This window comes from Mercenaria mercenaria, chromosome 1 (assembly GCF_021730395.1).
Source record: "Mercenaria mercenaria strain notata chromosome 1, MADL_Memer_1, whole genome shotgun sequence".
Classification (NCBI taxonomy): domain Eukaryota; kingdom Metazoa; phylum Mollusca; class Bivalvia; order Venerida; family Veneridae; genus Mercenaria; species Mercenaria mercenaria.
Window position 1 is genome coordinate 89339492 of NC_069361.1, and position 24802 is coordinate 89364293.

Here is a 24802-nt window from a genome sequence, read left to right on the forward strand (position 1 = left end):
GTTGAATAAAATTGATAAAATCGGCAGAGCCTCGCAGCGACTCGTTAATATGAAGACACTCGTGCAATATCCTTTATTTATTGTCTATCACAACAACCTTTTTTATGACTAGGGACAGGCATAAAAGTAATTCCGTGTTTGGATTCAGTGCTGTATTTTCTTGTCCTTTAAAGTTATGGAGTCCTTTCAATATGTGTGTAATAAAATTCAGCTTAAGTCGGGTGGAGGTGGGGTTGGTGTGAAGTGTGTTGCACTTTCCATTACCTGTCATGAACAGATTCATTTAAACCGAGTCTGCTATTATTTTACACTGCTAAATCCAGTATGTTCATGCATAAATCTAAAAGTTCAGCTCGTATAGAGACTACCCTAAAACACTCGTCTACATGTTAGCAAGATATATATCTAATTACAGCAAATTTGGGACGTGATGAAATTGAAAGCGATAATCACATCATGAGTTGGACTAGGCAAAGTGGTACTATGTATAGCGTGTGTTTGTGTTTGTGTGTGCGTGTGCGCTCGCGCGCGCGCGTGTGTGTGTTCGTTTTCAGTAGCGTCTTTTTCAACAATTGTTCGGTCATATAAACGACGGAGTCTACTTGTCTACTTGTAGCAGTGAGCACAGTGACGTCAAGCGTTAGAATATCACGCCGTAGACACGTCACATGATACACCACCCAGTCACACGCTGACAAGTCCTTGACCTATCCTCTTGATGCTGAGTGCCTAGCGAGGAAACTACTAGCATTTTTATGACGAGGCCAAAGAGCGAACCAATGACCTTGGCGTTCTATCTTTAGGCTACCGAGACGGTATTCATGGTACTATGCATGTTTAACAACTCGTAGTTTATCTTCCATGTCGCACCATTCGTAATGCACGGGTTGTAAACACTGGCTCCCACTCTTTATGGAGGTGAGTTGAAAAAAGAGCCAGTGATACTTCCGAGGCGGCGCTAATGACCGAAACTACACGAGAAATGTAAACAAAGACAGAGGGTGAGTTCATTTTTTACTTTCTGTAACAAATTTAAGTCCTTATTTAAAAAAAAGGGGGGTGTGGGGGGGGGGTGCAATGTTATTCCACACAGAACTGATTAAACTTCTTATGTATGCAGGTCGATCTGCAGAGCGAAGGCATTTCTTGACGTGAGAACTTTTGAAAATTGTGGAATAGGACCGAATTAAACCGAAAGTAGACATATGTCTATGTCTTTCGCCCTACTTTACACAAGACAGAGATTTCAAAGTCATCGTTCGGATGTTGTTGAAAAGAATGTTTTATTATTGTATAATTTACGTGATTTATTGGCGGATTACTACCGTCTATGTGTAATTTTGGCAAAGAGGAGGAGCCAGCGACACAGAGGAGGCGCTTAGAACCAGAGTGGGAGCCAAGGCACATCTAATATCAAGGTGTTAAACGCTTTCAAGTTATTAGTAAACGATCTGCTTTCCTTAAACTGCATGTAGATATATATCTTCCTCTTGTCTATTGGTATATGTGTGATGGCCCTCGAACGTAGGGTCATTAGTTGTATATGATATTTCCAGTGTAAAGGGAATTTCCCATTCGACAACAATTTTCATGGCTAATGACTTTTGAAATTGAACTCAGTAGTGTATGATATGTCGCAATGGTTGAAATAACCCTTTTTAGCAAAACTTTTCGAAGAAAAAGTAGAGCTATTATACTCGCCCCGGCGTCGGCGTCGCCGTTGGTTAAAGTTTTTGATAAAGTCAAATATCTCTGTTACTATCAAAGCTATTGACTTGAAACTTAAAATAATTATTCACTATCAAAGTCTACACCAGGAGAAATAATCCCCACAACTCTGTTTTGAATTTTGACAGAGTTATGCCCCTTTTTAACTTAGAATTTTAGGTTAGTTTTTGACAAAGTAAAATATCTCTGTTACTATCAAAGCTTTTGATTTGAAACTTAAAATACTTATTTACCATCAAAGTCTACACCAGGAGACACAATCCCCACAACTCTGTTTTGAATTTTGACAGAGTTATGCCCCTTTTTAACTTAGAATTTTAGTTAAAGTTTTTGATAAAGTTAAATATCTCTGTTACTATCAAAGCTTTTGATTTGAAACTTAAAATACTTATTTACCATCAAAGTCTACACTAGAAGAAACAATCCCCATAACTCTGATTTGAATTTTGACAGAATTATGCCCCTTTTAACTTAGATTTTTTTGTTAAAAAATTTGATAAAGTCAAATATCTCTGTTGCTATTAAAGCTTATGACTTGAAACTCAAAAAAGTTATTTATTATCAAAGTCTACACCAGGAGACACAATTCCCATAACTCTGATTTGAATTTTGACAGAGTTATATCCCTTTTTAATTTGGAATGTTTTTTACTGGCAAAGCTCTAATTCAGAGTCAAGCACTGAGAAAAGTCGAGCGCGCTGTCTTACGGACAGCTCTTGTTATTTTGAATATTTGCTTTGTTGTGTGTTAAGTCAAGTATAAGTTTTACTGAAAGTCTTATGGATGAACATGTTCATTAGTAGTCAAGTACAATTTGACCAAAGAAATATGAAAATAGATTACAAAAAGTTACAGCTAAAATTAGTATCACACAGGTTCTGAAAGGTAACAATCAAATTGAATATTAACAATCAAATTGAAAATGTAATGTTTTTGAGATATTTATTCCCCGTTAGAATTGGAGGGATATAGTTTTGACATTGTCCGTGTCCATTTCTCTGTCGTTCTGTCGTTCTATAGCTGTATATACAAACGATAACAAAACTTATAACTCAATGTGACTTTTATGGCTTCAGAACGACCGGATACGGACAATGACGAAACAAAATTCCTTCGATTTGAATCGGGGAATAAATATCTCCAAAACATGCCGTTTTAAATTTGTTTGTTACCTTTCAGATATGTAGGATAATAACTTCTAGCTGTAAAATTTAGTGATGTTGTTTCATATTTTTTTTATTAAAACAAGGCTTTTACAAGTCCATCAGTAAAACCTTTAAGTTTAAAAGCGTGACTAAAAGCACAGCAAAGCAAAGTGTAATTCCCAGAATAAACAAAATTTGTAATCATATCGATTGCCAAAATGTTTTCACTACTCAATTAAATTCTAAAGTTCGTTGGTTATGAAGACTGTTGTCGTATGGGAAAGTCCCTTACAGCAACAGCTAATGACAGCTATGCTCGAGTTCCATTACACATGTAACAATAGAGACAGGAAGAAGATATATATCTAAATGCAGTTTAAGATAAGCAGATCGTTTGCTAATAATTTAAAAGCGTTGACACTCTGATATTAAATGTGCCTTGGCTCCCACTCTGGTTCTAAGCGCCTCCCAGTCTGTGTCGCTGGCTCCTCCACTTTGCCAAAAATACAAATAGGCGGTAGTAATTCGCCAACAAATCACGTAGATTATACAATAATAAAACATTCTTTTCAACAACATCCGAACGATGACTTTGAAATCTCTGACTTGTGTAAATTTGGGCGATAGACATATGTCCACTTTCGGTTTAATTCGGTCCTATTTCACAACTTTCAAAAGTTCTCACGTCAAGAAATGTCTTCGCTCTGCAAATCGATCTGCATACATTAGAAGTTTAACCGATTCTGAGTGGAATAACATTGCCCGTTTTGTTGTTTTTTTGTTTTTGTTTTTTTTTTTGTTTTTTTTTTAATAAGGACTTAAATTTGTTACAGAAAGTAAAAATAAACTCTCCCTCTGTCTTTGTTTACATTTCTCGTGTAATTCCGGTCATTAGCGCGGCCTCGGAAGTATCACCAGCTCTTTTTTCTACTCACCCACATAAAGAGTGTGTCTATGTCCTTATCGTAGAGACACTCCGCGTATTTTACGTTTACGTTTACGTTTATAGAATGACTTGGCAGTGGGGTAAAACTGGGCCTTTTTGCACGCACCATTACCCGTACATCAATTAACACAGACTTACGCACATATAAACGCTTGGGCGAACTTGTTCAACAGTAGTTCAAGGCCAATGTTTAACCCAGTATAAATAACATATTTGTTGACAAAGTATAGATTTTTTTTGCACGTACGCTTAACTGAATAGCTCATTTAGGACTGAAAGGAAGAAAAGGACACATATATATATATATTTTCTGTTAACGTGTGATTGCTAATAAAGATGACAGACAAAAATTTGTCAGCCGTTCTTCATGGAAAGGAAGATCTTCAGTTGGTAAGAGAAAATGCATTGTTATTACATCTTCATTTAGTACTAGTCTTGATCATTATCAGCAATAATAGGTTAATATCATTTTAGTTCCTTAAAAATTGTTCTAAATTTAAACTACAGAATGTACATTCTGATAGACTTTTGGGGACGTATGTTGGAGGAAGTCCGCATGTGCCCTCAAGGCATTATTTCAGGCATGCGCTAGCACCTAGGTAAATCAGTGTACTTCCAGAAGTCAGCTGGATGGCTTCCATATATAAAAGAATTCTACTCCCCTTCACAGCAGTGAGGGTGTAACAACAGCGGCGAGGGTGTTACCACATCTGTGCTTGTGTAAAAAATTAACTATTGTATTCAGTATGAACTGTGCAGTTGACAAACTTGCATGTTTATGCATGGAGGTCCAACCGGGAGGTCATTAACTTTAACTGCATTTCAACACTTTTGTATTGTGTGCTCTGTCAAATTTATACATGCTAGACGTTTAATCTTTTCAAAATATTGTCCTATCATTCTTCAAAAGACACAAAGGAAAACTGCTTTGCTTTTTAGAAAGACATGGCTATTCCAGAGCCTGGACCAGGGGGTAAGTACACATATAACGATTTTAGCTGTTAGTTATAAGCTTTCTTTCCTAAAGCACTTTACATTTGAAAAAAAAAATCCAGTAGATACTTTTTATATATACAATGTACTTGTCTTATTGCCTTTGTTCTCCGAATATAGGGTAAGAAATCATTTGACATTTTCATATGTGAGAATAAAAATATCAAATGAAAATTTTACATTAGAATAGGGGCAATCCTAGCCGAGTGTCTATGGTCTCTGATTTCAAATATCTTTATCCTCAGCGCTGCTGTGGTCGATTTATTTCATGTCAGTGATTGTGCCAAAATGAATACCTATGCCAGAGAGGCACTTGGGGTTTTTAGTCCAAAGTTGCATATAACCTCTTAGTTTGCATGGGTAAGGCCAAGTTTAGTGGCTACATGATCGATGCTTAAATGATATAAATTGATAAATACATTAGAACTGTAAAAAGAATATTGTACAAATAATTATTTGACCCTGCAGCTAGCGCTGAATGATCTTATATGAAAACCAAATCTTACATAGCTTACAATAGGTTAGAAACAATCAACATAAAGGGAAGCGGCAAACTTTAATGTTCAGTTTTTCAAGAGAGTTGGATAACAATACATTTATCTAGATGGTTTTTATTCCGGTTTTGTCATTGACAGTGAACACATTTTCAATAATATAATAGAAAAAAAGCTTGTATATATCACATAGCCACATTCCTGCTAACGAAGTCCATTTTAATCAATTGTCTGCTTACAGAGGTTCAGGTGAGAATGCAGCATGTAGGGATATGTGGCACAGATTTACATTTATACCAGACAGGGATGTTAGGAAGCAAAAGTGTTAAAGAACCCATGCCTATCGGTCATGAATCAGCCGGTGTCATCAGCAAGCTTGGGGAAGGTGTTAGTTCCGTTAAAGTTGGTAAGCATATTCTGTATGTACAGTCCTGTTGAGGGTACATAGCACATAGTATGTCTGCGGAGGGTTTGTCATCTCTTAAATTTGATTCATACGAGACTATGAAAAACGTTTGTCTTGTAAAGTAACTGATGTTGCCGCCTTTAAAGTCGGTAAAATAGTCCTTGACTGAAATGTTAAAATATGACTTGTTACGCCCCCTCACGCCGCTACCACTCCCCCGAGATATGTCAACCATTTTTTTATCTTTTTTAATTCAGATCTTTAAATGTTTGTAATTGTAGGTGATAGGGTAGCTCTGGAACCTGTATTTGGGTGTATGGCGTGTCAAGTCTGTAAGAAAGGGGACTACAATCTCTGCAAAGATGTGAAAGTATGTGGTGTACCACCGAAATGGGGAAGCATGACAAGATATTTTATACACAGGGCTGCTGATTGCTACAAGTATGTGGCAGGTTTTGATTAAACATATTTTTATTCATTGTAACTGTTTTTGTTTATAACCTTATTTTAAATTTCAATCTTTCAGGAGGTAAAGCACCGACTCTGTGTTGGATATTATGTATACCTCAAACAGATATTTTCTAAGATGTTGTGAAGCAATAATGTTTATACTCGAGTAAAATGCGATCGTTGGTTATGTTATATCCCTACTGACCGACAAATCAAAAAGTATTTTTTCAAGACACAAGAAAAAGATTTCACTTAGTTAATTTGAGTCCCCTGCCGGTGCAACACCGGAGGAGACTATGAGACTGCTGTCCGTCCGTCTGTCCGTCCGCAAATCTGGATCCTTTAATTACTCAAAAAGTATTCAAGCTAGGTTCATAAAACTTGGTTTGTGAATAGAGGGTTATATGTTTATTATGCATGTACAGAACTTATGCTTGTAGGTCATAGGTCAAGGTCACTATTGATGGTCAAGTAAAAATTGTTTCCGTTCCATAACTTTTATATGCATAATCGCCGGACTGATGAATTATCTTAGTGCTAGACACAAACGTTCCCCATGATGGGACAATGTGTTAACACATGATCTTTGCTTGTCGGTTAAAGGTCAAGGTCACTGTTTAACATGAATTCTAACACGATCCGATCCATTTTCCTATTAAACAAAGAAGGCTGAAAACTGTGAATTTTCATACAACAGTTCATTTTTCTGATGTCACAGTTATTACGTCATCGCGTCAAACGGTATAGCGGACGCGCTGGAAAAGAAACTAATTGAAAACGGGCAAATATTTAATGAATGTTGTCAAGGATGTAGGCCTACTTTACAATCCTTGGTTATCACAGGCAATCGGCGTGTGACTTGGACCCCTTATGAATGATGGACCCCCCACCCTGTTCTCTACAACCCAGATCCCCAACATAATAACAGAAAAACACATTTCCAAAAAAAAAAAAAATGCTATATATAAAAAAATTTAAAGGTATGGTACTTTACGGCCAAACATTAAGGAAAAAATGGAATGGCCTCAGTAACGATCTCACTGCGTACACAATTTTCGGTCGATTTTTGAAAATCTGGTCTTAATCAACGCATAAAGCATAAATCTTAACGGTAAACATGCACTTTGGTCTCAAGGCTGCATCATTTTGATGCAGCGAGACGCTATTCTTTGACAAATATCATCTCGTACACGATGTGACCTAACCCGTATATTTCTCGGGCCAATAGACAAGTCAATGGCAGCCACCTATTCCCTTCGTTATTTCCAAGCACAATCGTGGCCAGCCTTTAGAAACATAAATAATTAGTCGCTTACCTATAATTACTCCGTCCAGTTTCCGTCAATAACGATGCATCGAGTCAATTTCCCAACGCTGTATTTCTCTCAAAACATCAGCTGCCATGTTTATACCAGCTCACGTGGAGAACACACCTCCAGAATCGACCAATCGCAAAAAGGCTGCGTAGTAAAAACCAGTTCCGGGTCGCCGTATAAACATGGCAGCTGATGTTTTGAGAGAAATTTCCCAACGTTGGATGCAACATTTTTTCCTTAATGTTTGGCCGTAAAGTACCATACCTTTATTTTTTTTATATATAGCATTTTTTTTTTTTGGAAATGTGTTTTTCTGTTATTATGTTGGGGATCTGGGTTGTAGAGAACAGGGTGGGGGGTCCATCATTCATAAGGGGTCAAAGTCACACGCCGATTGCCTGTGTTGGTAATGTGTTACAATCGAAATAATATATCTCATTTAGTGATTTGCTCGTGATAAAATTCCTTCGCATCTGAACTCCAAACAATGATTTATTCAGCGACAAATCACTAAATGAGATATATTATTTCTTAAGTAAAAGTTTGTTTCCACTCCATAACTTTTATATGCATTAAAGGATTTTCTTACCACTGCAAGCACATGTTCCTCGTCACCAGACAATGTGTCTCATACATGGCCCATGCTTGATGGTCAAAGGTTAAGGTCACTATTGAAATTAAAGTAAAAATAGCTTTTAGTTCATTAATTAGCTTATAAATGCCTTCAAGCATTTTTGTAAGGTGATTTATCTTCTCTATATAACAGCGCAGAATTTAATCAGGAATAGACTGTCTCAAAACTATTTCGTATTTATCCGCTGTACAATGTAGATCAATGCGGAATAATTTACCACCTCTGACGTCATTATCGTTACAGACCGGAAAAAAATTGGCCTACTCTGCCACCACTTTTGAGGCAGCCGTGGACTTGATCGCAAACATTTAAGTACCCATGCCCAGTAAAAAAATAGTTCAACATACTTTGAATATATACCAATGGCGCAGTAATTTACTACGAATAAAGTTTTATCGACTGCATGCTCTCACATAGGGGGTTTGAATGCATAGCTGTCAGGGGCGTACCTGGATGACTTTGAACTGTACGCCAGATAGACGAGCAGCATATACTAGTAAACTATGAGCGATGGAGTAGGTGAGAAAGAGAGAGTGGATTGTCTTCACAAGGGTATTCTAGTTTTTGTTGTTATCGTTTTTGAAATCATCGTAATGTTTAAATTTCATGCATGACTTCTGCATCCGCATTTTGACACGTCTACCTATTCATTGCAATGTGTTAGGTTTTATCAAATAATCATTGATATATCTTTCTCACACGGAAGTAAACATTTTCTAGTAAACGTAAACAACATTTATTTTTTGCAAACGAAAATTCAAACTGCGTAACGTAAATTGCTTTGGTATTTCGGTATCCTGATCTGGATGTAGATTGATAGATTGAATTGTACATCGATATTGACGTTAAATGTTATAGTATGCGCAGGCTTTTTAGCTCACCTGAGCACGAAGTGCTCATGGTAAAGTATAATTGTGATCATGCTGTGTCCGTCGTCCGTCCGTCCGTCAAGTCGTCCGTCGTCAACATTTATGTTTAAACGACATCTTCTCCAAAACCACTGAATGGATTTTGATGAAACTTGGCCATGATGTTCCTTGGATGGTTCTCTATCAAATCTGTTCAAACGGTTCCGCTTAGTTGCACATAGGGGCTGCCAGAGCTAAAAATAGAAAAAAAATTCAAACGACATCTCCTCCTAAACGGATGGTCCGATTTTGAAATAATTTCACACAAATAGTCCTTACGCTACCTTCTACCAAGATTGTTCAAATTATCCCTATTCATCAAAAAACATGGCCGCCAGAGGGCATGGTCACTTTTCCCTATGTATATAGAGGAAACTTTAAAAATCTTCTTGTATGAAACTGCCTGTCCGATTTTAGAATAATATTACACAAATGGTCCTTGTGTGACCCTCTACCAAGATTGTTCAAATTATTTTGATTCGTCAAAAGACATGGTTACCAGAGGGCGTGGTCACATTTCCCTAATGTATATAGTGGAAACTTTAAAAATCTTGTTTATGTGAAACTGCTGGAAACTCGATTTTAAAATAATTTTGCACAAATAGTTCTTGTGTGACCCTCTACCAAGATTGTTCAAATTTTTCCGATTCGTCAAAAACCATGGCTGCCAGGGTGTGTGGTCACTTTTCTTATCTGAATCAATAATAGCTGGAGCCTTGATATTTGGCGTGTGATATCAGATTTGTAATGTCTACCATATTTGTTCAAATTATTGCCCTAGGTTCAAAAGTGTGTGTGTGATATGTATATAATATAGGCTAACATAGAAGAAACCTAACATCATTGGTTGCACCGGGGTGTCCGCCCGTAATAAAATAATGCAAGGAGGAGCACCTGGGGAAAAAACTAAATGAAATACTGTCAATAGGACCAGCTTTCATCAGTAAAATTGTTTCTTTATAAACAATATATGATATTGATCTTCCCCCTTCCCCCAGGCTTTTGGTTAGTGATGTTTGGCTAATCACTGCTCCACAAAAATTACAAGTTTGCGAGAGTTGAAAAGGGATAATATTTGGATGATATTGTAGCAGAAAGTAGAGAGAGCCTGGTGTGAAAAAAATGTTATGGAAAGCTTTTTAAGTTTTGGAGATATAAGCTGGTTTTTGATTGCTGATTGACTGGGAATTATTGTGAGAGATTGTCAAATTTTGGATTTGCTTCTTCTTCTTCGTACTCAACTACACAGCCAGACCAGTAGCCTCGATGAAACCTGCGGTTTGCCGCAGATCCGCAATGCCTCATACAGTTTCTGGTGGATTGAGGTATCTATCGACCAAGTCGCAGCTCGCTCCTGGTCATGCCTTTTACATTTTTGGAGTATATGCTCCGTAGTCTGATCTTCCTCACCACATGGACAGGTTGGTGATGGTGTCAGTCTGTATTTCTTGTACATGTGAGCATTGAGCTTGTTGTGCCCTGAGCGAAGCCTGACCAGCATCACTTGTTCAGACCGATCAAGGAGATGAAAATCATCTTCCTCTATCCTTGATCTTGTTAGTGCCTTGATGATGGTGACTTTCTGTTTGAAACTTACAGGTGTTGTTGGTTGTTCTGACTGAGCTCCTAGCTTAGCCAGTTGGTCTGCCTCTTCATTGCCTGCAAGTCTACAATGGGATGGAATCCACTGAAGTGCTACTTTGCAGGTTATACTCAGGCTGTACATTCTCCTGGCTAGCTGCGGAGCTTTATTGTTGATCAGAGCTTCCATGACTGACAGTGCATCTGTGAGAAAGACGACTGAGGAGCTTTGTTCTGCCGAGTCTTCAATCATTGAGACGGCCTTCATGAGTGCTTCAGTCTCCGCTGCCTTGTAATTGATGCAGTGTTTTCCTGTAACTGCATGTGGAGTTTCTCTTTTGCGGATGGGTATGGAATGAAAACTCCTGCTCTTCCATCTTTGATGGCGCATGTGGCTAATCCATATGTATAGACATGAGTCTATGTTTCCGTAAGATAGTCTTCATTGATCATCGCCAGTGTGAGGCTCTTCCGAATACCTTCATCCTCTTGTTTCCGCGGTCAAGACGAGGAGCAGCAAGTCTCACAGTCACTGAAGACAGATCGTTCGCTAGAGAGTTTATAACGTCTTCTCTACCTAGGGGAGTCGTTGGTATGTTCAGTTCAGTTTTGAACGCTATGACTACACTCGGATTTGCTGACAGTTGAGATAACCCCTGTACTATAGTACTGTTATACTGTTGGGATTATGTGTACACTGGATATATATTACATTGAGATTAAATAATAAAATAGTGAGAAGTGTTTGTCCTATCACAGCGGATTAAGCGGATTAAGTGTTCAACAATGAGTAAAGCAAAGGAGACAAAAGTAGAAAGTATGATTGGAAGCATTGCAAATAGCAGTATTGAAAAGGAAATTAAGACTGGTAAAAAGAAAATGGGCAGCCTCCAGGTAAACGTACACACTCTGAAGTCAGTAATTGCTTTATTTTATGTTGCTTTATTCCTTTGAAAAAGAAAGGAACTATTCTTTTCCACCTTAATGTGTGTTAAGAAGAAAAGCACCGACATAGAGAATAATGATGGATTTGATATCTGCACAACAGTCAAGCAAGAATTGTTTAGCCCTCAAAAAAATATATATATACAAAAGGCCAATTTCCTTAAATGTGCTCTTTCACAGTTGATATTTGGACATTCAAGAAGCTAGAGCTTAAATGTCTAAAAGTTACGCTAACATTTTGAGGTATTTTCATGTATAATGTTACACTCAAAAGAACAACTTATAAATCCACTACAACCATAGTTCATGTCACAAATTTATCTATATCAATCAGAAACTGGTGTTCAAGCATTGTTCTGCCTTCGTAAGTGATTGAACACTGTTCAAAGCTTATTAATCTAATATAATTTAAATATTTGTAAACACATGTTGATAGTGTATTTAAGTGAAAGTGTCTCAAATAAGACATTATTTGTATATATATATATATATATATATATATATATTCTTTTAATATTGGCCGTGGCTGCCGTCAGGATGACCCCTTGTCAACTTATATATTTATTCTTTGCTCTGATTTTTTTACTAAGAAAATAAAAAGGAACAAAAAAAGGTATAAATGTAAATGGCATAGGATAATTATTATCAATTTTTACCCATAATACATCAGTAATTCTGGATGGAACAAGTGAATCATTAAATTTGGGCTTTTTTGCAAATATTTCAGGCCTCAAAATCAGCTTTGGAAAAAACTCGTGTAATATGGTTTGGTTCCAAAAACGTTAGTACTAAGTCTATTAAGAAGTTCAAGCTAGTTTGTGGAAAACATGAATTTAAATTACTTGGCATTAAATTTCACATTGACTTAAGAGATGATTAAACTAAATTATAAAGATAAGTTGAGTAGTTTAGAAAATTCAGTTAAGTTTTGGAGTAGGAGATACATTACTCCAGTTGGAAGATGTCCAGTTATTAAAAGTTTATTGTTACCAGCCTTTAATCACTTGTTTATCTCTCTCCCAGATCCTAATGACAAAATACTGAAATCAATTAATGACATTTTGTTAACTTCTTATGGCATGAACGCGAAAAAATCGGTCATAATTAAGGATTACTCTGAATGAGGAATTAAAATGACAAATGTCCAGTGTTTTATTCAAAGTTTGAAAATAACCTGTATAAGAAGATTGTTAACCACACAAGCAAATTGGGCAGATAATTTATTTGATAAACAAAAACAGATTAATTGTGGGAAACATTATGCAGACAAAATGAAACATAAAATAACAAACAAATTTTGGAAAAGTGTTTTGCAATCATATTCCTATTTTCTAAAATTTACTCCTGTGGAAACTAAGACAGAATTCTTGAAGTGTCCAATCTGTTACAACCATAACATTCTTGTTGAAAAACAAAGTCTGTTTTACAAATTCTGGTATGAGAATGATATAAGATATACTAATGATATGTATAGACAGAACAAGCTTATGTCTCATGAAGAGTTTAAGAATAGCACAAATATACATGTGAACACATTACATTATCTTGGAATAAAAAGAGCTATATTGAACTACAGTAAGAAAATTACACTAAAAGAAGCAGAAACAGAATCTCAGCGTAATCCTTTTATTCCTTTTCCTATAGGAATGATACTAAAATCAAAATCAGGATGTAAAGACATCTATAATATTCTGATACCCCAACAAGTCAGACAAAATGGAATTCAGAATTTCACTTCGAGTTTGAAGAATGGAAGTATGTCTTTAATATGCCATTTAAAGTAACAAGGGATATCAATTTACAATGGCTGCAATATAGACCTATACATCGTAGTTTGCCAGTTAATAAGTATTTAAAAACATTAAGGTTGAAATATAATGATCTATGTGACTTTTGCAAGAGTGAATCATAAACAATAGAACATTTGTTTTGGAAATGTATACCCACGAGTTCATTCCTTCAAGATCTTAAGAGGCAGTTGGAGAGTAAAAATATTTCCTTAGCATCAGACAAAATAAGCTTTTTGTTCGGAGCAAAAAGTACTACTGAATACTTAACATCTCTATATATATTAAAAGAATCATATTCTCAAGCAAAAATCTTGGTAGATTATTATCAGTGAATAAAATAAAATATTTTCTACAACATAAATTTAATATTAATAAAGAAGTGTTCGATAAAAAACAAACTACTAACATATTGAGGCAAAATGGAAAATAATAAACAACCTAATTAATTAGCTGCCACTGTTTTCATATTGTTTTATTCAGGCAGAGTATTTTATACTTCAAAAATAATCAGTAAAATTCCAGACTATTGAACAAGAAATATCACACATACTTTAAGGCTCTTTGATACTTTTACTAATTCAGCGTTATATGCTAAGCGTCATCATACAGCATTTTCACACTTGTATATACTACTTTTTGCAAACGCAATGTTTCTAGATACATGTTATATATCATGACAGATTACGCTTTCATATATGTATATACTTCATTATGAAGCACTGTTTCTAGATAATGTCGATATAATATGACAATTTTGTCATATCTGTATATTCATAATGATACTATGCCATGAATCAGACTTGCATATATTCTGCATATACCTACATATACATATATATATAATTTGTAAGGTGTGGAGTGCGGATGGTTCTCCGACCCACACACACCTATGACGGGGATAATAAAAGTATCAGAAAAAAAATAGAATGGAGAAAAATATCGAAGGTGTTACCACTGGCCGTCCCTGGGAGGTCTTTTTTGTCATCGCTGTCTGTTTGTGTGCGTGCGTGCCTGTGTGCATGTGTTTCTATTAAAGCGGACCTATTTGGCGATGTGCGGCTCTGGCTGTATTTGCCGTGTCTTTTGCTTGCAAGGAATCTACACTTACCTTTTCCAAGATAATTACAGGAACAAATAAATCTATTTCAAAAACAAATTTGATAAATCTCATGCAGATGATATTGTTAAACGAAGAATTTGAAATAGCCGCCTAACTCCCTTTAGGCTTTACATTTTATTGCATTGTTTCACACTTTAAGCTTTTTCATTTTCCCGGTGTCGAGTTTAATTGTACGCACAGGCGTATCGGCGTATGCCTAGGTACGCCCCTGACTGTATATATCACCAAAGCGCTGTATCATATTGATGATATGGTTAGCAAAATCAAATCCTATATGTATTGGGTTTCTATCAAAGCGCTGTTAGCGCTTGTGCCATTTTTGGAATGGATTCTTTTCATGCACGTCCTAACATAAATCACCTTCCATCAGTACTGTGCTATCAGTGTTTTGATTATATATACTCACACACCTGTTCAGGCCCGGAAGACTATCCTCCGGAAACATGGACTCATGTCTATACAGATGGATCAGCCACATGCGCCATCAAAGATGGAGGAGCAGGAGTTTTCATTCAATACCCATCTGGCAAGAGAGAAACACTACATGCAGCCACAGGAAAACACTGCAGCAATTACAAGGCAGAGACTGAAGCACTCACGAAGGCCGTCTCAATGGTTGAAGAGTCGGCAGAAGAAAGCTCCTCAGTCGTCTTTCTCACAGATGCACAGTCTATCATGGAAGCTCTGATCAACAATAAAGCTCCGCAGCTAGCCAAAAGAATACAGAGTCTAAGTATAACCTGCAAAATAGCACTTCAGTGGATTCCATCCCATTGTGGACTTGCAGGCAATTAAGAGGCAGACCAGTCAGAACAACCAACAACACCTGTGAGTTACAAAGAGAAAGTCACCATCATCAAGGCACTAACGAGACCAAGGATCGAAGAAGATGCTTTTCATCTCCTTGATCGGTCTGAACAAGTGATGCTGGTCAGGCTTCGCTCAGGGCACAACAAGCTCAATGCTCACATGTACAAGAAATACAGACTGGCACCATCCATCACCAACTTGTCCATGTGGTGAGGAAGATCAGACTACGGTGCATATACTTCAGAGATGTAAAAGGCATGACCAGGAGCGAGCTGCAACTTGGCCGACAGATACCTCAATCCACCAGAAACTGTATGGATGCATTGAGGATCTTCGGAAAACCACAAGCTTCATTGAGGTTACTGGTCTGTCAGTGTAGTCGCGTACGAAGAAGAAGAAGGCCCGGACTCAGAAATATTTGACCGGGGGTAAGGGGGCGGGGGCACCAGTCTAGAACGCAGACGTCACCGCCGAGACGCATAGCGCCGAGAGCAGGTAGTTACGGGAGCGGAGAGGAGGGATTTCTGTCCATGTTGGGGGGGGGGGGGGGGGGGGTCAGGGAGGTCTCGCCCTGGAAAGTTTTGAAATACAGGTATGAAATGGTGGCCTCAGGGGGCATTTACTGGGTACTCCCCTGGTTTTAGGGTGTTCAGAGGGCTCTCCCCCTGGAAAATTTTGAATTTAAGGTATGAAATGGTTACCTCTGGTGCATTTTTAAGTCTAAATTTGTAGATAATGGAGGGGTTACTGCCCGCATGATGGGAGAGGTGGTGGTGGTGGTGAGGGGGGGGGGGGCGGGAATCTTGAAATATAGGTATGCAATGGTGGCATCTGGTGCGTTTCTGGGTCTAAATTTTGAGAGAATATTATTCCTTTGCCGAAATAGTTGGGTGCACCTTTGATAAGTATCGGTCACTTCTCTGCCAACTGGGTGTGGGGTGGAGGGGGGGGGGACACGGGCCCATCGGCCCGGCCTTGGATCTTTACCTTGATCTATGACCCATGGTTGTCGGCCAAAGGTCAAGGTCACTATTGAAGATCAGGTAAAATTGTTTCCGCTCCATAACTTTATAAATGTGCATTGATGGATTATCTTAGTACAGCACACAAATGTTCCGCATGATGAGATATAATGTGTCGCGTACATGATCTATGCTTGTAGGTCAATGTCAGTAAAAAAGTTCTTGTTTTTAGCTCCTAAATGCCTTGAAGCATTTTAGTCCTAGCGCTGTTGCCAACAACCACAATGGACGAACACTAACAAAGTTTTCCTTCGGTAGGCGGACTTCTGTATTGCCACTGTAATACTCGGTCACTTGTTTTTTAAGTTTTGACATTTATCCCAACAAATTATGTTATTGAAGTTAAGGCCGGTCGTATAGGATAATCTATGGACCCACAGTGTATAGAAAGGTCATGTAAGAATAGATATTAATTCCAGGCTACCAGATCACGTGAATACTGAAGAAGGTGCTTTGATGGAACCACTTACTATCGCTATCCATTCCTGTCGCCGTGCTGGTGTGTGTCTTGGTAGTAAAGTCCTTGTTCTTGGTGACGGTAAGTGTATAAAGGTATTGTATATCAAAATTATATGAAATTATTGATTCCAAATTTTCTTTCAGTTGTAATGTGCTGATAAAGAAGCATATATATTATTGTAAGTTTTTAAGAAATTAAATGATTAAGAGACCAAATTGCATGAAGTTTTGTATTTAATATCCACTGATAGGCGTGAATGACCTTGTATTTTGCAGGACCAATAAGTATAATGGTTGTACTGGCAGCCAAAGCAAGTGGTGCCACAAAGATCTGTGTTACAGGTAAACACTAAATATGAGATATGCAATTATTATTAAACTAAATATAGTTATATCATTGACTGATGATGTTCAAAAATGACAGCAGTGCAAAATATACATACTTACAAGTAGAATTTATAACTTATCATTTGATTGGTTTATGTATTAACAATAATACATTAAAATACAAACTGTTTTTGACATATTACTTCGTCTGCTAGATTTATATCGAAGATGTTACATGTACTTGAACTGAATTCATATTACATTTACTCTAAAGGTAAGCATGATAACCGCCTAAATGTAGCTAAACAAGTTGGAGCACATTTCTGTGTTAATGTTGCATCAAAGGAACCGAAGGAGGCGGCAGACATGGTGACCAACGCTTTGGGAGAGATGTATGACTGTTCTATAGATTGTATTGGTGCAGAAATTAGTATTCATACCGCTTTTCTAGTAAGTATTTTTGAAAAGGGATAAAATTGCTCCAACTAATTCTATAAGTATCAGTAAGTAAAACCACAAAGCGTATTAGTTTATTAAAATTTAAAGGTTTGTGTAAAGTTTACACTTAATTATAATTGATCGTGATGAAATGGCGATTGAAAAACGGCAAGGAAATGTTCTGTCTGGTATTATTGCTAACGGTAAATTGTTAACCCTTCATATTTTTAATTTATCAGCTCACCTGTCACGAAGTGACAAGGTGAGCTTTTGTGATCGCGCAGCGTCCGTCGTCCGTCGTCCGTGCGTCAGTCCGTGCGTCCGTCCGTGCGTGCGTAAACTTTTCCTTGTGACATCTCTAGAGGTCACATTTTTCATGGGATCTTTATGAAAATGGGTCAGAATGTTCATCTTGGTAAATTCTAGGTCAAGTTCGAAACTGGGTCACGTGCCATCAAAAACTAGGTCAGTAGGTCTAAAAATAGAAAAACCTTGTGACCTCTCTAGAGGCCATAATTTTCAATGGATCTTTATGAAAATTGGTCAGAATGTTCATCTTGATGATATCTAGGTCAAGTTCGAAACTGGGTCACGTGCCTTCAAAAACTAGGTCAGTAGGTCTAAAAATAGAAAAACCTTGTGACCTTTCTAGAGGCCATATAATTCACAAGATCTTCATGAAAATTGGTCAGAACGTTCACCTTGATGATATCTAGGTCAAGTTCGAAACTGGGTCACGTGCCTCAAAAACTAGGTCAGTAGGTCAAATAATAGAAAAACCTTGTGACCTCTCTAAAGGCCATATTTTTCATGGGATCTGTATGAAAGTTGGTCTGAATGTTCAACTTGATGATATCTAGGTCAAGTTCGAAACTGGGTCACGTGCGGTCAAAAACTAGGTCAGTAGGTCTAAAAATAGAAAAACCTTGTGACCTTTCTAGAGGCCATATAATACAAAAGATCTTCATGAAAATTGGTCAGAACGTTCACCTTGATGATATCTAGGTCAATTTCAAAACTGGGTCACGTGCCATCAAAAACTAGGTCAGTAGGTCAAATAATAGAAAAACCTTGTGACCTCTCTAAAGGCCATATTTTTCATGGGATCTGTATGAAAGTTGGTCTGAATGTTCATCTTGATGATATCTAGGTCAAATTCGAAACTGGGTCACATGCGGTCAAAAACTAGGTCAGTAGGTCTAAAAATAGAAAAACCTTGTGACCTCTCTAGAGGCCATATATTTCATGAAATCTTCATGAAAATTGGTCAGAATGTTTACCTTGATGATATCTAAGTCAAGTTCAAAAGTGGGTCACGTGCCATCAAAAACTAGGTCAGTAGGTCAAATAATAGAAAAACCTTGTGACCTCTCTAGAGGCCATATTTTTCATGGGATCTGTATGAAAGTTAGTCTGAATGTTCATCTTGATGATATCTAGGTCAAGTTCGAAAGTGGGTCACGTGCCATCAAAAACTAGGTCAGTAGGTCAAATAATAGAAAAACCTTGTGACCTCTCTAAAGGCCATATTTTTCAATGGATCTTCATGAAAGTTGGTCTGAATGTTCATCTTGATGATATCTAGATCAAGTTCGAAACAGGGTCATGTGCGGTCAATACTAGGTCAGTAGGTCTAAAAATAGAAAAACCTTGTGACCTCTCTAGAGGCCATACTTGTGAATGGATCTCCATAAAAATTGGTCAGAATGTTCATCTTGATGATATCTAGGTCAAGTTCGAAAGTGGGTCACGTGCCTTCAAAAAGTAGGTCAGTAGGTCAAATAATGAAAAAACCTTGTGACCTCTCTAGAGGCCATATTTTTCTTGGGATCTGTATGAAAGTTGGTCTGAATGTTTATCTTAATGATATCTAGGTCAAGTTTGAAACTGGGTCAACTGCGATCAAAAGCTAGGTCAGTAGGTCTTGAAATAGAAAAACCTTGTGACCTCTCTAGAGGCCATACCCTTGAATGGATCTTCATGAAAATTGGTCAGAATGTTCACCTTGATGATATCTAGGTCAAGTTTGAAACTGGGTCACGTGCCTTAAAAAACTAGGTCAATAGGTCAAATAATAGAAAAACCTTGTGACCTCTCTAGAGACCATATTTTTCAATGGATCTTCATGAAAATTGGTCAGAATTTTTATCTTGATAATATCTAGGTCAAGTTCAAAACTGGGTCACATGAGCTCAAAAACTAGGTCACTATGTCAAATAATAGAAAAAACGACATCATACTCAAAACTGGATCATGTGGGAAGAGGTGAGCGATTCAGGACCATCATGGTCCTCTTGTTAAACAAAACTGAATGTATTGTATTCTCGCATTTTAAGGCAACACGTAGTGGGGGAAATGTGGTCCTTGCCGGACTTAGACAAAACACCATTACCATTCCCATCCTTGCCGCTGTCGGAAGAGAAGTTGACATCCGTGGAGTAATGGTTAATGCACACTGTTACCCTATCGCACTTGATATGGTTGCTTCAGGTTTCTCATTTTTTTCTCATTTGTGCTTACAATGTTGGTTTAAAGTAATGAACTCGTAATGACAATCCGTCATTTCCGCGCGATTACGTATCCTCCGTATACGATTTCGGCATCCTTCGGCCATAATAGAAACATTTTTCATGGCTAACGGAGAATGCCGAAATACCGTTTACGGGGAATACGAAAACGGACGGAAATTACGGTGTTTACGGTTCCACTAATGGCGTATTGGTTATCAACGTTACCTAACTGTTCTTTCAATGGATTAGTTCAGGTAAATCATGACGTAGCGGTTCTCATTTTTCCCATTCATGCTTGCAGTGTAGCCTTCAGGTAAGCCACAGGGCGTCTGTAAAGTTTGCTTACTATCTAGTCGTACAATGTGGGCAGAGCTCAATTCATTGTCATTTAAACGGAACCGTACTTACAGTAGTAGCTCAGGTAAGAAGGCCTTCTTGGCCGAGTGGTTAAGGTCGCTGACTTCAAACCACTTGCCCCGCACCGATGTGGGTTCGAGCATCGCAAGGGGCGTTAAATTTTCCATGTGAGGAAGCAATCCATCTATCTTAGGGAAGGTTGGTGGTTCTACCCAGATGCCTGCCTGTGATGAAATAACGCACGGAGGGGTACTTAGGATCTTCCTCCACCATCAAAAGCTGGAAAATCGCCATATGAAATTGTGTCGATATGACGTCAAACTCAGCAAGAAAAACAAACAAGAGAAGCTTCGGGTAAGTCATGGGATAAAGAATACACATTGCGACATAATCACGCTTACGTTTTAAGTAAGGATAAGACAATTAAGAATGGAGATGGTCTTGACCGTCCGACGTAAAGGGGAATACTAAATTGCCTTAGTAAACTGCTTAATTGCCTTTACAGTCTAATTTCTTTTTTCATTATTATACCATATAAAGTATTTTGTCATGTGCATACATGTTTAAAAGTTCAAAATGAGACGATCGTGTTTTAATGTTGCGTATCTATGCAAATATTGAAACAGCCTTTGCAACCTGTAAAACCAAGATGAAGTTTTCAAATACAAAATGAAAATCTGGAAGAAAAATATTGAAATTATTTCTCGTTGACCACATCTTCCTTGTGACAAGTTTAATGCATGAAATGCAAATATGCAAGTTACTTATTCATTTGATAACGAGATTATTTCACCGAACCGTGTGAAATTTCTCCGACTGAATGATTTCCCAAATAGTTTGCATTGAAAACATGCGGCTTACAGTTAAGCACATTCATTCTATGAATTATAATATATATATAATAATATCAACTATCTTTCGGCACATATCACTAAATTATTTCAGATAAAGTATAAATAAATACTATACATAGATATACTTGCCATTAGAATGAACTGTGCACAGACGCATTTTCATCCATTTTAAAACTCACAGGAGCTCATTTATGTCACACTTTTTTATTGTTTCCCGTATCATTTAAGTCAAATAAGATTGTTTCGATAAATAATATTTTGTACATCAGTTTGATGATGGAATTTACTATAGCAACATAAGGAATGTAAATACCTGCACGCCATGTTTTGATATTGACCATTTCTTTGCATTTGAGGCTGGCTGTTTTGACATATCTATGTACAGAGTAGCAAAGACTTTTGCAATAGCTACATACTAAGGCAGTTTGTGTATGACATGCATAGGTTAAAGTGTGTTTCAGTCTTCACGTTTACTTTGAACAGACCCGAATAGAAAGTTACTCAACCGTGATGTATATCTTATACATGTATTTACAATTTTGATTTCTCTATTCTAATTATTCCAGTGTCACATACTTCTAAAGTTACATATGAAATGACAAAATCATCAACAAAATGCGGCTTTTGGTTGGTTGGGTGGATGGATTTGTAACTTCCGACGCCTCCCATTTTAGTGAAGGATGTCTTCGTTTCCTTTGTAATTAGAAAGAAATTCTTCTGGACCTTTTCTTGTGGTCAAAATTCTGTAGGCTCATTTTTAAAAATTTAAGGAGGACAAATGTTTGCTAAAGCTATTTAGCATAATTACACATGTATTTTACGATGTTAAGTTCTTTACTTAGACCTATTCTAATTTTCAGGTCAAGTAAACATAAAGCCACTGGTATCGCACGTATTCCCTTTAGAAAAGGTTAATGAGGCATTCGAAAAGGCAGCGACAAAAGATTGCATGAAAGTGATGATCAAGTGTTCCAAGGACTAATCATCATTCATATTCATGACTGAATGATAGATCGATATAGATATACTAATATATTACAAAGTTGCTTAACTTCAAGTTTTAAATCGTAATATTTGCCACTATGTAGATTTCAATAACTTTGGGCAAGATCAGTTAAACTAGAATGTATTTATCATATCACAGATTGTTCTTTTGACAAGTTTCTATCGTCAGCATATACGGAGGAAAAGATGACACTGCAGTACTGGCGTGATTACGTCGTAACTTTCTATTGACATAGAAAAATGAAAAAAATAATCACCGAGTGAACAACATAATATTATGCAATATGAAAATGTAATTTATGGTGTTCACGGGTGAAATATATTTCGAACTTACATGTAAAACAAACAAATGTGATTTTAACGGTTTGAACAATATTATACCAAATTCACCTGCGAAACGTCACGTGCATTGTGTCATGGCGATATATTGTCAAAGAGTTCTATGAAGTTTTCAGATTTCTTGTACAATTTATATTTGTGGTGCGTATATCTTTATGTTCCTGTAGTATTTATATGCACATCCGTATATTTACTTAAATATAGCTTGCAAAGAAGTTTCCACAACTCATATTCTTTCACATTCAAGTGTAGTTCCTTACCAGTGAAAAATAAAAATGATATTTTCACTGTTTTGAAACAGTGGAAATATCAATTTTATTTCACTGATATATTCCACATAAAATAAAATCTTTTAACCCTGTATGAACTCACAACCTTACTTAAAACAACGTGTTTTTTCTAAAACATATGCACAATGTGCATACTGCTTTTCATGTGAGTGTAAATTATTATTTAAAAGCTAAGACAACGTCCGTGATATAGGCACTGCCACGTCACAAGTTCTCTTAATACAAAACCCAACAGCAGCGTTTGTAAAGATGCGTTCACACAAAAATGGTAAAACATCAAACGAGGACAAAGCAAACAAATGGGAAACACCGCTTGGAAAAAGTGATCGACAAACCACTGGCGGCAGGTGAAACAGGTTAAATGCGCCAGTAACAACACATTTTCACAGGAGAGCGTAAAGGCCAAATTTTCATGTAAATATTATATTTAAAAGAAAACAACATAATGAACCATACACTCAATGATTTTGCCGGAAACATAGCAACAAAGGGTACACCATTGAGGATTAGAGGAAACTGTACAGACGACAGATATAACAGATGTTACTGGAAAAAAAATGAGAACTGTGATAAAACTAAAGTGGACAAGTGTAGCGTCCATCTGTAAAGTCATGCGGTGTGTCTTAAAACAGCATTTTAATAAAACGTTTTATAGTTCTACAAAATAATTTGGAAAGTTGAAATGACTAGACTTTTACGGGGTAAGCAACGTGTTGAAATGTACCTGATAGCAGAAGCGGTGTAAGGTCACTAAATATTTTTGAAAAATCTTAAGTATGACGAAGTGTTTGCATAAGGATTCCCCGCTAGCTTTGTCGCGTTCACTGACGTTCGCAACATTACCTTTTCGACAGGGGGACCCGAGGGCTGGCAAGGGATCACCAGTGCATTCATGACAAAGCCTTGTCCAGGGGTCAAATGTGCCATAGGCCCCCTCAAGCCCCTGTGTTTTAGCAATCATTGAGTTATTCTGATGCATTTCTAATGACCCATTTTGTTCGTTTTAAAACTGCAATATAGGCCTATTTTAAGAAATGAGAAATTGATTGTAGCATTAACAGATAAACAACTTTGAAAATGACATGTAGGCTGCCCCTAATTCCGGTACAATCAGGGAGCCTTTCATCCCTACGGTCATATGCACAGTTTCAATAGGAAACTATTTTCTCGAATTCACACAGTATAGCTGTTTCAAGCAGGGATAAAACCCGCCCTTTATACCTGGATTCTTGCCGAATAATATACAATGGATGTATGGGTAAAACTTTTATTAATCTTTACATTTAGTCAAAAGAACTAAAATATGCGATGCGTTCCATACTACTACCAACAAACATTTTTGCAACATATCGTAAATTGAGTTTGTCAATGTCTTCTTTGTGACAGCTCAAGAGAATTAGATTGTTAAGTCTCTGTTGCGTCATGGTTGAACGCAAAATAAGTTTTCAATCTGCGCAGCGCTGAAAAAAGATCTTTCTGCAGTTGCAGTTGTCACAGGAACAGTTAAATACAATTTTAAAAGCTGGACAACACATGACATAAACGAATTTCCACCTTAAATCATTAGCAGAACGTCGCATATAGTTCTGATAATGGTTATGCACTTGACATCAGAGGAACCTTTGATAAGAACAGCTAACAAACGAAGTTGAGCTTCAAGCTTTTGCATGTCAATGTCAATTCCGTAATTTGTCTTAACAGACTCCAGAATACCTGTAAATGTCCCGTTTGCTGCATTTATTAACAACTGCTCAACACCCTGCATTGTATTCAGTTCGTTACTTTGCAAGCGCTTCTGGACCTGGCCTTTTACAGTTTCAACTGATTCAATATACTGTTGCCTGTAATAGGCCCTAGTGTTATCAAAACGCACGCTTTCAATTCCTTGGTCTAATCGTTTAGGAACACGTTTGTATCTCGGCAGTTACGGGGGCT

At 37.2% G+C, this 24802-nt stretch overlaps 1 protein-coding gene across 1 annotated transcript; it reads left to right on the forward strand.

Annotated features, from left to right (window-relative positions):
• Positions 1-4054: 4054 nt before the first annotated feature.
• On the forward strand, positions 4055-22793 carry LOC123531222 (sorbitol dehydrogenase-like). The gene is made up of 9 exons (XM_045312020.2): positions 4055-4209; positions 4759-4792; positions 5548-5712; positions 5994-6153; positions 16708-16826; positions 17024-17089; positions 17349-17524; positions 19849-20002; positions 22094-22793. Exons 1-9 carry the CDS (start codon positions 4156-4158, stop codon positions 22213-22215), a joined length of 1050 nt encoding a protein of 349 aa, XP_045167955.1. The 5' UTR covers positions 4055-4155; the 3' UTR covers positions 22216-22793.
• Positions 22794-24802: the final 2009 nt, after the last annotated feature.

Coding starts and splice junctions, on each gene's coding strand:
- LOC123531222 (XM_045312020.2), top strand. CDS start 4,156: ATGACAGACAAAAATTTGTCAGCCGTTCTTCATGGAAAGGAAGATCTT. Junction 16,827..17,023: donor AGTCCTTGTTCTTGGTGACG/GTAAGTGTATAA, acceptor TGTATTTTGCAG/GACCAATAAGTATAATGGTT. Junction 20,003..22,093: donor ACTTGATATGGTTGCTTCAG/GTTTCTCATTTT, acceptor TCTAATTTTCAG/GTCAAGTAAACATAAAGCCA.